General features: G+C 36.1%; 1 protein-coding gene across 2 annotated transcripts in view; it reads right to left on the bottom strand.

The window, feature by feature from the left end:
* Window positions 1-10,333: 10,333 nt before the first annotated feature.
* Window positions 10,334-15,356, bottom strand: part of FNDC1 (fibronectin type III domain containing 1) — a 124,014-nt gene continuing 118,991 nt past the window's right edge. Inside the window, exons 21-23 of one of the 2 annotated variants that reach the window (XM_074187955.1) lie at window positions 13,819-13,980; window positions 13,044-13,166; window positions 10,334-12,131 (exon numbers count right to left, since the gene is read on the bottom strand). In XM_074187955.1, coding sequence (XP_074044056.1) covers window positions 12,016-12,131; window positions 13,044-13,166; window positions 13,819-13,980 — 401 coding nt within the window. In that variant the 3' untranslated portion in view covers window positions 10,334-12,015. The remainder of the gene's footprint in view (window positions 12,132-13,043; window positions 13,167-13,818; window positions 13,981-15,356) is intronic. The other variant, XM_074187956.1, reaches the window with a different exon arrangement.

Raw genomic sequence — 15,356 nt, 5'->3', positions numbered from 1 at the left:
AGTGGTGAGATCATGAGCAATTCAGTTTAACCACTCCTATGGTCACATAATCATTCCCCACTACTAACTAGATACTTCTTCTCTGTGATCAAATAATCTATAATTATGTCCATTTTCTTTCTTTCTTTTTTAATCTCTAAGCTCCTGTCAAAGACAGAAGTCTGGCAAAATATCTCAAAATTTGATCTCTCTCTCTCTCTCTCTCTCTCTCTCTCTCTCTCTCTCTCTCTCTCCACCCCCCCCCCCCGGAGATGCTTCCTCCTCAACTGTCTCCTCCCAACTACATTCTCATTAAGAATATACAGACTTGAAAATGCTTCTGATTAATACCATTTATAAATATAGAATATATATTTAAAACAAAGACAGACTTTCCTAAAGTTTTCCCTTTCCAAAGAGAAGCCCAGAGAGAAAGACTACAGGTTTCCACTATCTTTGGCTCTATTTTGGGGGAAGATGGGTTTAGCAATAAAACAACATAGTATCAGTCCCCAAGACCTACTTCACTTCAGCATCTTCAATTCAGAGTTACTTTTCTCTTTAAAGTTGTTGGTAACCATGAAAACTGAATGCTAGCTTTGTGAATCATAAAATACTATAGAATTATGTTACAGTTATTAGTTAATGGTAAGATCAGCTGATGTGGCAGGAGAAAGATACTCTTTTGGAATCAAAACAACTACTTCTGGACCTGTGCAATATGTATTACCTAAAAGATAACTCATTTGTTGTTTGGTTTGACCAAATGTTCACTGTTAGTGCAATTCCAAAGTTGTTCTGTTATCAAGTGCCTTAACATAGATTTAAAAAGGTTCTAAATCATGCCTTAAATCTGTTATTATGTATAGTAAAAGTTGTCCAGAATTGTGCTTGACATCCCTCATCCACTCTTTTTTTTTATTTTTGGTTTTTGCAAAGCAATGGGTTTAAGTGACTTGCCCAAGGTCACACAGCTAGGAAATTCTTAAGGCTTGAACTCGGATTTGAACTCGGGTCCTCCACCTGACTCCAGGGCCAGTGCTCTATCCACTGGGCAATCTAGCTACCCCTATCCAAAATTTTATCAAGGAAAACCTGAGGCTACTGGATGGGGTTTGAGAGTGGAAGGTCTCCTGTACATGTGACTGAAAGACTCACAAGTAAGGGCACAGGTATGCTCATAGATGAGACCCAAAGTCTTGGGAACCATGCCCAGGGGAAATGGAGATATGTTCATCTGGAGTCCAGTTTTGAACTATAACTCAGTCTCTTATGACAAAGATTCTAAAGGCTCTATAGTCTTGAGAGAGGGCTTCTCTCTTTGGAAAAGGAATCATGTATGCCGTTTATCCACAACTACAAGTAGGCCAGTATGTTATATTGAACAGATGGAGAGATAAACTATGTAGGGAGATATAATGAGATAGTAAATCTTGGGAGTCTCCATAGGAGATATACTATGAAGCCACCCTACAAAGCTAGAGGTGAGCTTTCTACCCAGAACATGCTTATAAATGGCTGATGCCACCCAGGTCTCTGGAGAAGGATTGATTGTTCACTCTCCCAATTGGAAAGGATTACACTTATTGTTGTGACTACGTTCTACTATAGATTCTATTTGGGAAGTACGTAACTTGGCACATAGAAAAAGTGGTAGATTTAGAGAGAGAGGACTTGGGCATTTGTCCTTATTTGGCAATTTATTACCTGTGTGATACATTTTAGGAAAAATTACTAAATCCCTTGGGCCTGTTTCTTCACTAATAAAATGAGTAGGTTAAACTAGATGCCATTTAAGGCATTTTGAGGCTCATTCTCAAAGTCTGTGAGCTATGTATTTGTAAGGGAAGTTAGTAATAACACAACATAATAGGAAGTACCCAAATTATCTGAGTCAAAGAACCAAAAACATGTGAGAAATTCTCTTGTAATACTTGTGCCCTTCTTATCGCACAAGAGCCTCAATAAGAAAATTTGTTGAAAAGTAGAACAAAGAAATTTTATGACCACTTTGCATGTATAAAGCCAAAAAAGCCTCCCCAGTCATAAAGTCCAGTCCCCTCATTATATAGATGAGAACATAAATTGACCCATTGCCACTGAGTCAGAGCTGAATTTCATACCCAGATCCTTTGAATGCAAGTTTTTGTTAAAAAACAAAAACAAAAGCCCACTTCTAAAGTGTCATTTCTATTGCCCAAAGCATATCTGTTTCTGATATCAAGCCATTTAATAGTACTGAGGACTTTAGTCATAAAGATTTCCTTTCTGGATTTTTATTAGTTATGGCTACTGAGGAGGCAGGGGCCGTAGCACCTGCAGAAACAGCTGCCAGACCGTGTCTCCACAGGGACTGGTCCCCAAATGATGGAGGATGGAGGCAGGGTCAGTGTCTAAGGTACACTGCTCTTTCTAGAGCTCTTGGACATGCCATCCTGTGTCATTTTCTGAAAAGTCTAAAAAGAAGTATGGTGATGGTTCTTACTACCTCCTTTCTACATCTCCCTCAGGGTTTTTTGTTTCCAACTCTTAAGATCTTGCTATTTTATGCATGCTTAAAAGATTCCCAATGAGTTCCTACCATTTGTGATTCCTTTTGCCCAAAGATTAATAGAATACTAGATAGGCATTAGATGATATTAGTTCTAGGCAAATGTCTGATTAGTATGTAGGCTTAGTATTCTGGAATAGTTTAAAGTGGGGGAGGGCAGGTTGGAAATTAAACTATCAGATTATAGAAGGATTCAGGACTATGAGTGGAAGATGTACCTATGGTCAGGGCTGTAGTTATATCTAAGCAGATTGGAATACCAGCCACCAACAAGGCAGATTTGGGGGGTAGGGTGTGTTAGTGAATAATTAACAAATGGCTCTCTGGAAAAATGTATGTACAAATATTTTTGGGCACTTGGGGTTGAGACTTGCCTAGGGTCACACAGCTACTAAGTATCTCAATCTGGATTTGAACTCAGGTCCTCCTGACTCCAGGAAGAGTTTTCTATATACCTCACCACCTAACTACCTCCACAAAACCCTTTGACTTTTAATCTTCACTATTGACATTTTCTCCATTATTTTCTTAAGTCTAGATTAATCGACAAAGCTTTATTGTTTTGTTGTTGTTGAGTTAAATCTGACTCTTCATGACTCCATTTGAGATTTTCTTGGCAAAGATACAAGAGTGCTTTTTTCCTCTGAGGTGTAGATAGGTAGGAAGAGAATCAAGAAGGTCTTTTAATAGGTGGGAAATCCATATTCTTAGTTCAGAGACTTAAAGTGAAAAGTCGGTATTTTTGTTTCACTAGATAGTATTCTTTTGCAATTTCCCTATGGTGAACACTATGAAGGGAAACATTCTCATGTCTCATTTGATGTTATTCAGTTGTGTCTGACTCTTCATAACCCATTGGGTTTTCTTGGCAAAGAGACTAGAGTGGTTTGCCATTTTCTTCTCCAACATGATGTATTTTACAGATGAGGAGCTGAGGCAAATGAGGATTAAGTAATTTGCCTAGGGTCACACAGCTAGTCAGTATCTGAGATTGGATTTGAAAACAGATTTTCCTGATTGCAGATCTAACACTCTATTCTAACAGAGAGAGAGGATATATGGTATGATGGAAGAAGTGCTAGGTTAGAGTTGGTGACCTAGATTTAAATTCTGACTGCCCCGTACAGTTATAACATAGAATAAGGGGCCTCGGGTCTTCTTGGGACCTCAGTTTTTTCTTTTTTAAAATGTGCATGTTTGACTAGACAGCATCTAAATTTCCTCTAGATCTTTGACTTTTTATGGAACATATTTTTGATTCAACACTTTCTCCATATAGCATAAAGGAAGACCAAGAAGAGCTTTAATTGGTCTTTTAGAAAGTAATCCCTAGTGAGTCTGAGAAAATTTCCTTACATTTAAAGAAAACACATCTTTTGTCCACTCTTCATCTGTTGTATGTTGAATTTTTTCCTGAAGACCTTGAAGAAAATTGGAATGATTTCTCACTCATGTGGCCATCTAGAATTCCTTCCTCATGAGTTGCACATGATGCCTCATGTTCCTTTTTCTCAGATTCCCCTTTGAAAAGTATGGTATTTATATTGTTCTCTAACTTGCTATTAGTTTTTACAAGTCGGATGATCCCACCTATTTCCTAACCAGTTTTTCTCTTTATGAGAGGTAGTGTGGTATTGTGAATAGAGAGCTGGTCTCAGAATCAGGACAGCCCTAGTTCAAGGCTGGTCTATGACACAGACAGGCTATGGGGACTGAGGCAAATCCATTAACCTCTCCATGCCCCAAGCAATTCTCTAAAACTTTAAGTTGTAAAGTACTTCCAGATTTGCATTGATAGAGAGAATTCTTGATGGGTAGTCCCCAATCCTGATGAAGTCATATGCTTAGACCAGAAAACAAACAAATAAACAAAAACCTCTACATCTATTTATGACTAAGGTACCAGCATTCTTATGATTCAGTTGCTTCAAATAAAGTCGAACTTCTGGAAATTTGCTATCTAACTCTTGAGAAATTAAGATACCTTTGCATATTATCCATAGATATTTAGTTGGTGGGGAGAAGAGCCTATTGATGATTTTTCCAGACATTTTTCCCCCTCTAGTTAGTTTGAGTGTTTCTTAAGTATATCTTTGGGATTAAATTTACTACATCCTTTTCTACTTTCTTTTTAAAGTTTTTATTTAGTTTGTCCACTCACAGTGATCAGAAATGCCATATGATGCCAAGGTGTGACTCTAGAACAAGATCTAGAAAAATCAAATGGTTAAAGCATTATTGAGACATGCATTTGATGATATCCTACCAAATACACAGTCACCACAGTTGGCATTCTTTAACAAACATCTTTTTTCTAGACCAAAAAGTGTTTTGAAAGTTCATTTTCTCAAGCTTTCTTTTTTTTTTTGTATGTACTTAGAAATTCTTGGGAGATCTCAGAAAAGAAACATTAAGATGATCCAAGAAAGTATCTTGCCTTGTTGGAATTTATGACTGGATGAGAAAAGAGCAGCACTAGCTCTATCCCATAGCTACAATAAAGGATTTAGATTCATAGTTAAGACAACTTTCAAAGTTTTATTTTTAAATCCTTACTAAAACTAAACTTAATCTCCAAACAATTTTGAGCAGTGCTGAAATTTGGCATCCTTGTTACCAACTGCAAGATTGATTTGACTTGGGAATACATGGTCCCCCTTCAAATTAGCCACCATAAAATCAGGAATTAACCTTCATGAATACATAATAACTTGTGTGTTCTGATTCAATAAGGGCAAGCCCAGGTCCCAGGTAGTTCAGAGGTACAATGTTAAACTTGGAGTCACATAGACCTGAGTTTGATTCCTGCCCTAAACAATTACTAGTTATGTGAACCTGGCAATACACTTACTCAGTCTTGATTTCCTCATCTGTAAAATGCAAGATAATATAAAACCTATCTCCCAGAGTTATTATGAGAATTAGTTAACATATATAAAAGCTTTTAACCTCTTTAAGCTTTACTTACCTTTTTTTTTTTGGTTTTTGCTTTACTTTTCTAATAAAACTTTGCAACTCTTCAAGTCCCACATGAATTTTAGCTATTATTGTAGGTGCTACACTGATGCCACAAATCATCATTTCTTGGGAAGGACCATGCCGCATCATCAGTTCTCTATACCCTCTAACCAGTCTGATTCTTGGATCTCCAAAATCATCACCCATATTCTTTATATTTCCATGGACATTTGCTTCCCCAGTGCTTTTGAGAATCTTTCTTCTCTTTCTGATTCATACATTGACAATCAACCAGGTTCTGAAAGGTAACTATTCTAATTTTAGATCTAAAATACAGAAGAAGGAATAATAGTCAAAATGTATTGAGTTTTCTAGTTCTATGACTAGAACTCTGGAAATGCAAGGAAGACATCTATTTTTTTCTTTGAAAATGTATTAGTGTATATATATATATATATATATACATATATATATATATATTACATCCAATCTTTATTTTTTTGACATTTGAAATAACATTGATCATAAACCTCCTTTAATCTGAGGGGAAATAAAAATCATTTGCTTCATCAGTATATAAAATATTTGACTGCTCTATGATAGTTCAAGAATATAAAACAGGAAAAAAAGAATCAATTTTACTGGACAGACTCCAAACTTTAGTTATTGAAGAGTTTTCCAGACATTTTTTCCCCTCTAGTTGGTTTGAGTGTTTCTTAAGTATATCTTTGGGATTAAATTTGCTACATCCATTTCTACTTTCTTTTTAAAATTTTTATTTAGTTTCTCCATAAAATCTTATATACTTAATTTCGTGCATCACAGTATTGGTTTTTTGTTTATGTGATACTCAGGTAATTGACAGTTTTTAAAGTTCTCATTCTCAGTTAGGTTTCTTAGATTCTGCCATTGTTTAATGAAGAATTATAAGCCTTGCTGAGAATTATTGTCTTAGCTTTAAAATGCTACATGCTTTGAAGTCAGTTTCTTGGTAAATTTATTTCTTTTCTTTAGTTATAAAATGGATATGTTCTATAGGGAATAATTTGAATTATGTAAAACCTGTAGCATATTATGGATGCTTCCATTTATTGAAACTTGTTTAACCATTCCCCAATTGATGAGCATTGTTCTCAATTTCTAATACTTTGTAACCACAAAGAAAGCTGCCATAAATATTTTAGAACGTATAGATTCTTTTCCTTTTTTTCTAATCATCTTTGGAAGCAGACCTAGTAGTAGTATTGTTGGATCAAAGGGTATAGGAGTTTGTTTTTGTTTTTTGTTTTTTGCAAGGCAAATGGGGTTGAGTGACTTGCTCAAGGCCACACAGCTAGGTAATTATTCAGTGTCTGAGGTCGGATTTAAACTCAGGTACTCCTGACTCCAGGGCCGGTGTTCTATCCACTGCGCCACCTAGCTGCCCAGTATAGAAGTTTAATAACCATCTATGCTTAATTCCAGATTGATCTTCATTGATCTTCAGGTTACATTTCCACCAACAGTGAATTAGTGTCTCAACAATTCTACATTTTCCCTTATGACTAAGATCACTGAGGCCATTCTGACCTGATTTGTCTTTAGATTTTTTTATCTTCCTACTCTGAGGGCCATGATAGAGATATACCATGGGAAGACAATGGCAAAAAAAGTGATAGATTACAAATACATCTGGGTAAGATCTTGTTAAAGTTGTCTCTTTAGCCAATAGATGAATGAAAGAGATTAACTTTTCTTTATACTGTAACATACTGTGACACCACCATGCATGAAAAACTTAGCCAAAAAAAAAGATGCCCTAGTATTCAAATCATCAACAAATACCTAGATTACGTGGCACAAGGAAATGATAGTCAGAAAAGGACTTTAGCAAATATAGAACAATTTGACAATTTTCTTCTCTTCACTATTGTCTAAGCCCACACATCTTAATCTAAGATATTAATAGTTTATGGGTAGAAGAGCCCAAAGTAGGTCGTGTAGGTCAGACTTTGGGAGATAGAGTGGAGGGAGGTGGTAGAAGGAGAAATGGAAAGTGACACAGGGGAAAGAATAAGAGATTGCAATGGCATCTCACTAACTCCATCCAAACAGATAATAAATTTAGAATATGAGAGTTGGAACATATTTTAGGGGCCATCTAATCCAACTTGTGCTTGAATCTCCTTTGTAGTATCTCTAACCAGTCATCTCTAACATGTAGTCATCTGCTTATTTTGTGCTTGCTAGGTCCCATTGAGTTCTATTTTTGCCTGTCTTTGTATCCCTAGTACTTAGAGGGGTATATGAGGTGTTCAAGGAGGACTAGTACTTCTGATATGAGGGCTTGCCAAACTCTTTTCAAGGTTGCTCGTAAACTTTTGTTGTCTATTAGGCCCAAGGCTAAACCAAGTTGAGGGTAATCAAAAGGCTACAGACTCATTGGTGAGTTCTGAGGTTATCTACACCAAGCTGTGAAGACTTCTCCCAACAGAATGGGCTAATGAGAAGAATTTGTTCCAATAAGGAGGCAGCTAGGTGGCACAGTGGATAGAGCACTGCCCCTGGAGTCAGGGGTACCTGAGTTCAAATCTGGCCTCAGACACTGAATAATTACCTAGCTGTGTGGCCTTGGGCAAGCCACTTAACCCCATTGTCTTGCAAAAAAAAAAAAGAGATAAGGCATAGAGAGTGAAGAGGACCTAAGACAGAGGTGCACCCATAAGTGGTGGCTGATTATGAAGAAAAGGAGGCTGGGAAGAAATAATAAGAAAGGTAGGAGGAGAAACAAATACAAAGAAGAGAGCATCCAGGAAAAAGGAGGTGAACATTATAATCCTTGTATTTAATAAATAGTTAAGGTTATTATTTTGCCTGATTCTTCTGCATGAAAAAAATTTTTTTCAACTCCTGGCTCACCTTGGCCTGAAATTGACTAGATTTCAGATATATAGTAGTAATGGAATAATCATTTTTATTCTTTTGGAAGACCAAGGATGGTCAAATGGTTCCTGTGTATGTGGATTCATTTTGGTCTCAGGAGTTTTAGCAGTTTGAAGTTTTTATTGCAAAAGTTTTCATAAATTCTATTCAAGATAACAAAGTTAGTATTCATCAACTGTTCATTTGTCTTTTTACAAAACACTTACTGCTTCAGACTTGAAGAAAATAGTGTCTGGGTAAAAAAGCATAGCAAGACCCCCAAAAAAGTCTCTGTTCCCTACCTCCAAGTTCAAACTTTATTCATACCATTCCCATATGCTCTGATAGCCTCTCTGCTTTGCCTTCCCCTCCTCCTCCCCACTTACTTTCATATATTAAAATCATGTCCTTCTTTCAAGACCTAAAGCCTCTTTCATGAAATCTTTGACAACTCTTTCCCCACTCACCCCCATATGTTCATCTCATGGCAGCCAGATGGAGCAGTAGATAGAACACCAGGTCTGGAGTTGGGAATATCTAATTCAAAAATGGCCTCAGACACTCAGGAACTCTGGGTCCTTGGGTTTAGCTTTTGTCTGCTTCAGTTTCCTCAACTATAAATGAAGATACTAATAATACCTACATATCTCAGGGTGGTTGTGAGGATCAAATGAGATAAAACTTGTAAAACACTAAGCTTCACGCTAGCACAGTGTAAATAATTATAAAGCTCTTAGCACCAATATTTAATATATGCTTTTATTCTTTTTCCTTCTTAGATTCTCATAACCCTTTGCCTGGACATCTCCTTGGGCTTTATATCATTCTAACTTGTGACACCGTGATTTTTACCTATTTTTCTTCCCATTACTAAATATTTTGAGAGCAGGATATAATATCTTATTTGTATCTTCAACTACCAAGCACAGAGCTTTGCTTATAGTAGGTGTTTTAAGAATGTTTGTTGAATGCATATATATGAATGATGAGAGCATGAGGAGAATTTACACTTCAGGTCCAAGTCATCCCCATGGATTTGAGGTCTTCATGGTATTCAAGGGACTGAATTACCATCTCATTTCCAAATCTGTGTTGAGAACACTGCTGCTGCATGTTCCTGTCTGTTCACCAATGGAAGTCCCAACCCTATGCAGGAACTTGAGGTCAGACTAGAATTTATCTTGTCTTGTATTGCAATGAGTAATTTGAATCTCAAGACATATAGTCAAGAAACCTACACTTGAATCCATTTATAATTCAAGAAAATCTAGCTAGGTAATACTCCTACCTAAGTATGACAGAGTAGTTCTAGTCATATGTTTTCCAACATCAGACTATGGAATGTTTGTTTTTTCCCCCCTGAAAACAAGCATGTTATCAAACTTATTAGGGAAAAGTTCATTGTTTCCTAAAGATCCTATAATTTATATTGAATTGTAATGTAAAGTTCTTGATGGTATTTAAATATTCACTTCTTTAAAAATTAAAATATCCTTTTAGATGTCATTATAGATACTTTTAGTTTTTAAATCACTCCCTTCCTATATATTTATAAAGATACAAAAACAACTTTAAAAGTCTTTCACCCTCAAAAAGTCTTTCCTTTGGATTTGTAAACTATATTGTTAATGCCAAATGAATATAAGCACATTCTTTTCTAGATAATAGAACTTCTAATTTCCCAGGCTAACATATTATTTACTGTTGCTTCCTGTTGAAATAGGGAAATAACATTTCTGGAAAATATAAGGCACAGTATTTTAATTCTTGTTGTTCAGTTAAAAATGGACCATCCACACTGAACTGTATTTCGTAAACCTTGAGGCACTGTATAAATGGGAGCTATTTTTATTATCATTGCTCTTTAGGGTTTCATTACCAATATTAATCTTTGATACACAGATGCTGCTGAGTATCCCTATTCCACCCCCACCTCCCCAACAAGTTTTGTTTTCAAGGCTATAAACTTCTAGATGTGCCAGATTTCACTTCACTATATTTGTCTATAGAGAGACCCTTTATTCCATATCTTTAATGATAAAAATGATGATTATTTTATTGAGACCTGAGTCCATTATGCTTTCAATTCATTCTATAGTCTCAAATTCACTGCTTCCAAAAATACAGCTCCATTCCTAAAGTCTTTTTGAAGGGAAAATATAGATATGTATATTGAAAATAACTAATTAGAGGCTGATAGTATGAAACACTCAAGTTTTATACAAGCCAGATGTGGAAAGGAGGAAGTATGGATTATATATGTGGTATATAAAGGTGGACTTCAAGGATTCAAGGACAATGCTTCCCCTCTGCCTTTGATATGATGGAACCTTTCCAATGAATGAATAGATGGATTTGGAACTAGTCGAATGACCAATTGATACAATATTCATTAAAGTAACAATGTCAACCTAGAAAGAGGTATCTAATGGAATACTCCTGGAATCTGTCCTCTTTAAATTAATCTTTATGAGAGATGCTGATGAAATGAGTACATTCACAAGTATATGGAATTTTTTTATAGTTAAAAATTATTAGTGTATCTTTGAAAAGAATTCATGCTGTAGCACAGAGAGACAAAAGCCTCAGGTTCAAGAATTAAATATCAAGGAAAGTGACAAAACAAAACTGGACTGAGATATTTAGTTTGGGATCAGTAACCAAGATGACCCTCTGAAACATTATTGGATATGGTGCTCATGCAGATGACTTAGTGATGGTTAACAATATTTGCAAAAGGAACAATTCTTTCCATAGTAGTTATTTTATGCATAGTACATTTTCCATGGAAACATTTAAAAAAATAAAAAAAGACTGGTTAATAAACAGCACCTTTTGCACAAAAAATTCAGAAACATTCATCTAGAAGACATGAAAAAATGAGCAATTCTAAGTAAAATTCTTGCAGACATACATATACATATATATATGCATATATATTATATACACACACACACACACACACACACAAACACACATACACACATACACATACACATATATACCTTGTGAATTTACAATGTGATTTGATGCATTAGTCCAGCAGTGGAGCAAACTCACAGAGCATGGCTTATATAGACTATATTGCCCTGGGTGGGTGTTTTTAGTAGCTCAGCATTACTGAATAGGATTTAAAAAAAATAAAATTCTGAAGCTTAAAACTCTGCCAGTTACAGAGGATTCCATTAATAACAATGACAAATTATTTAGCATTCCATTAAGCAGCATGCTTAGGTTGTTCCTTTGAGATACAAGAAATGTCCAAATTCTGTGCTTAATAAAGTTGGAAAGTCTTACTGAGAAAAAGTGCAATCCATTTCAGTTGATTATTTATTATTTCTTTGGGGTTGTGTTGACTTTTTAAACACAAACATACACACACAACAGAAAAGCAAAGTAGAATTTGAATATCAAATGCAAATCCTGTTTTCAGTCCCAGGTCAAGTAATAAAGTGGACTCCCAAATTGAAGTGTAAGAAGTGCATAGAATTTTGGTTTTAGGTCTTCTGAGCACCTGGACATAGAGCATGGCTATCTTTATCCTCTTCCAAGACCTCATAGTCTCCTGGTAAAAGGTAGTTTGACAGGTCTGATAGGTGAGGGCTAGACTTGCAGTGGTGATAGGGTTACCATTTTCCTGGAATGGAGACACCACATTCATACCATCCCACATAATAGTAGGGTGTCCCAAAACCAATTCGGCCAAATTCTACAGGTTCCTGACGATATTGGCGATGATAACCTGGGATGGTTAAGAAAGATGAAAGGAGAGAAAGAGGAAGATGGAGGGAGAATGCAGCATTAGTGTTTGGGTGAACAAAGAAATGTGAAGTAGTCTTCTATCAGAAGGACTCTTGTAGGTATATATTCAGGTATTATTCCAATGATCACTAAGACCAACAACTCCTCAGTAAAATGAAGGAGGCAGAATTTCAATGTATTTAATAAGTGTCAATGTATCTAATGAGTCTCTTTTCTCTTCCCCATTAATGAAAACAGTTCAGTGTTAAAAATCTATTTTGCCTTGTGCAGTCTTCCAACTCTTGACATTGAGATGTAATACAATCTGATCATCCATCTACTTATGTTCCTGTCTTTCTGAAAGCAGACTTCTTTCTCTCTACCTAGTCAAATACCACCCACCCTTTAATATTCATGTCAGAGCCCACGTCCTCTATATAACCTTCCTTGTCAGTAATAGCATAAAGTACTCTCCCTCTTCTAAAATCAAATAGCAGCTACCACTGCCCAAATCACATCTGGATAGGTATCTCATTATTGTTGTGAACTGTCATTAAATCTTTGGCTGATATTTAACTTTTCATGTGCTTTTGTCTTTTCTTTCTACATAGACTGAAAGGTCTTTGAAGCTTTTATGTGACACTGTAAAAAAAGTAACGATGTTAGACATAAATCTGGCAATGATTTAATTTGGATAGTTTTGAGATGCCTGCTCTTTAACCAAACAAGCTTCTTGAAATACTACAATGCTGTACACACTTTAACCGACAACTCCAAGAGCACAAAGAATTCCACACCCAAATTTAGACCCTCCTTCTACTCTTCCCTCCATCCCAGTGTTTCTTTATTTGTAGGTAAAAAAGTCACTTATATGCCAATTGGGGAGCAGAAATGTGTCTGTTACTCTTCTTACCTTGAACAGTAGGCAGGGCTTCTACATATGACTGCGGACCTGTCCTTCCATCCAGGTGCGAATCTACGAACTGGCAATGGTCTTCACCTCTCCCCCAACTATCTCCAATGCTGTAGAAGGTATCTGAAAAGATCACACATTCCAGAAAAACACAGTCACATTCCTTCATTATGAACATTTGTAGCTTATGAGAAGGATGATCAATAATTAAAATTACAGGTGGGGGGGACCTTAGAGACCAACAACTGAGGTCTTGGGAGGTTAAGTGATTCCCCCAAAACATGCAGGTAGTAGGTGACAGAACACATATTTGATCTGGGGTGTTTCTGACTTCAAAACCTAGACTCCTTTCTACCATACATCAAAGTTAATAGAAATGAAAGGCAGAGGGAAGTGGTGGCAGACAGAGAGTCTCTTATAAAAGCATTTTCTCAAGTACAGGAGTTCATAAATATTAGGTCTTATTAACCTAAGCGAGAAAAATGGGCTTTTGTATATCTACAAAGGTCTTGAAATTTGTGAGTGGCAAAGTGATTGAATTTGGAACCAGATTATCTTCTGATCCCAAATCAAATGCTCTATCAATTGTGACATTTGGGGAGAAGGGGAAAGGGGATTTTCCCAAATGATCCTAACAAACAGCACATGCTTTGTTGTAACTATATTTATGTCAGGGTCAGTGTATAGTCAAGATAACACTGATAATATTAAATCTTTTCATCTAAATGATTTCATTGGGTGTCAATCAATAGCAAACCCCTCTCGGAGACCTCACCTTTCAGGTTATCACTGAGGTAGATCTTGTACCTCAGTGAATTACAGAGAACAACTCCCACAAATTTTCGGTACCATGTTCGCTTCACATATTGTCTACCATGGCAATCTGTGTAGCTAGGATCACGTTTGAAAGAAAATGGAATCCAGATGGGCTCCCCACCTTGATAACACAAAAGAAAATAAAAAGCATTCTGACTCAGTTTTAGTATTTCACAGCGTGGCTGGCTGTCAAGACACTTGCCTTGATTCTTCCTTTTTTTAAATAAGAAGAAAAATCTATTCCCCTTCAACACTGTCTCAAAGTGATTTCCTCTAATTGTGCCTCCATTTTTGTTTTTTTTTAAATAAATATTTTATTTGTTTTCCAGTTATATATAATAACAGTTTCTACCTATCATTTTGTAAGGTTTTGAATTTTACATTTTTCCTCCCTTTTCCCTTCCTTCCCCATGCCCCCTCCCACAGAAGGCAGTCTGATAATCTTTACATTGTTTCCATGCTATACATTGATCAAAACTGAATGTGTTGAGACAAAAATCATATTCTTGAGGAAAAAATAAAATATTAGAGATAGCAAAATTATGTAGTACATAAGACATTTTTTTTTAAATTGAAGGTAGTGGTCTTTGGTCTTTGTTTAAACTCCATAGACCTTTCTTTGGAAAGAGATGGCTTTCTCCATCACAGATACCCTAAAATTGTCCCTGATTATTGCACTGATGGAATGAGCAAGTCCATTAAGGTTGATCATCACCCCCATGATGCTATTAGGATGTACAATGTTCTTCTGGTTCTGCTCATCTCTCCCAGCATCAGTTCATCCAAATCCATCCAGGCTTCCCTGAATTCCCATCCCTCCTGGTTTCTAATAGGACAATAGTGTTCTATAACATACACATGCCACAATTTGTTCAGCTGTTCCTCAATTGATGGACATTCACTTGATTTCCAATTCTTTGCTACCAAATATTCTACTGAATATTTTTGTACAAATGATTTACCCTTTTTCATTAACTCTTCAGGGTATAGACTCAGTAGTGGTATTGCTGGATCAAAGGGTATGAACATTTTTATTGCCCTTTGGGTGTAATTCCAAATTGCTCTCCAGAAAGGTTGGATCAGTTCACAGCTCCACCAACAGTGTATTATTAGTGTCTCATAATTGTGCCTCTATTAAATTATCTGTCATTAAAGCAATACTTAAGGGCTGCTAGGTAGTGCAGTGGACAGAGTACCGGCCCTGGAGTCAGGAGGACTTGCGTTCAAATTTGCCCTCAGACACCTAATAATTACCTAGCTGTGTGACCTTGGGCAATTCACTTAAACCCATTGTCTTGCAAAAAAAAAAAACACAACCCAATACTTATTCTAAAAAGTAACATGGACTCCAGTATAAGATGTTTATAATGTAAATTTGTGGTCTGTCATCTTTTTGTATTTGTAGTTATACTTATAAATTATTCCTCAAATTTAAAAAAAAACTTTCCTTGTAGTATTGAATTTGCAACTAAAATTTATTTTGTTGATTCATACAAC

Source organism: Macrotis lagotis, chromosome 5 (assembly GCF_037893015.1).
Source record: "Macrotis lagotis isolate mMagLag1 chromosome 5, bilby.v1.9.chrom.fasta, whole genome shotgun sequence".
Lineage (NCBI taxonomy): Eukaryota > Metazoa > Chordata > Mammalia > Peramelemorphia > Peramelidae > Macrotis > Macrotis lagotis.
The sequence above is the reverse complement of the archived record's forward strand: the minus strand, read 5'-3'. Positions and strand labels throughout refer to the sequence as shown.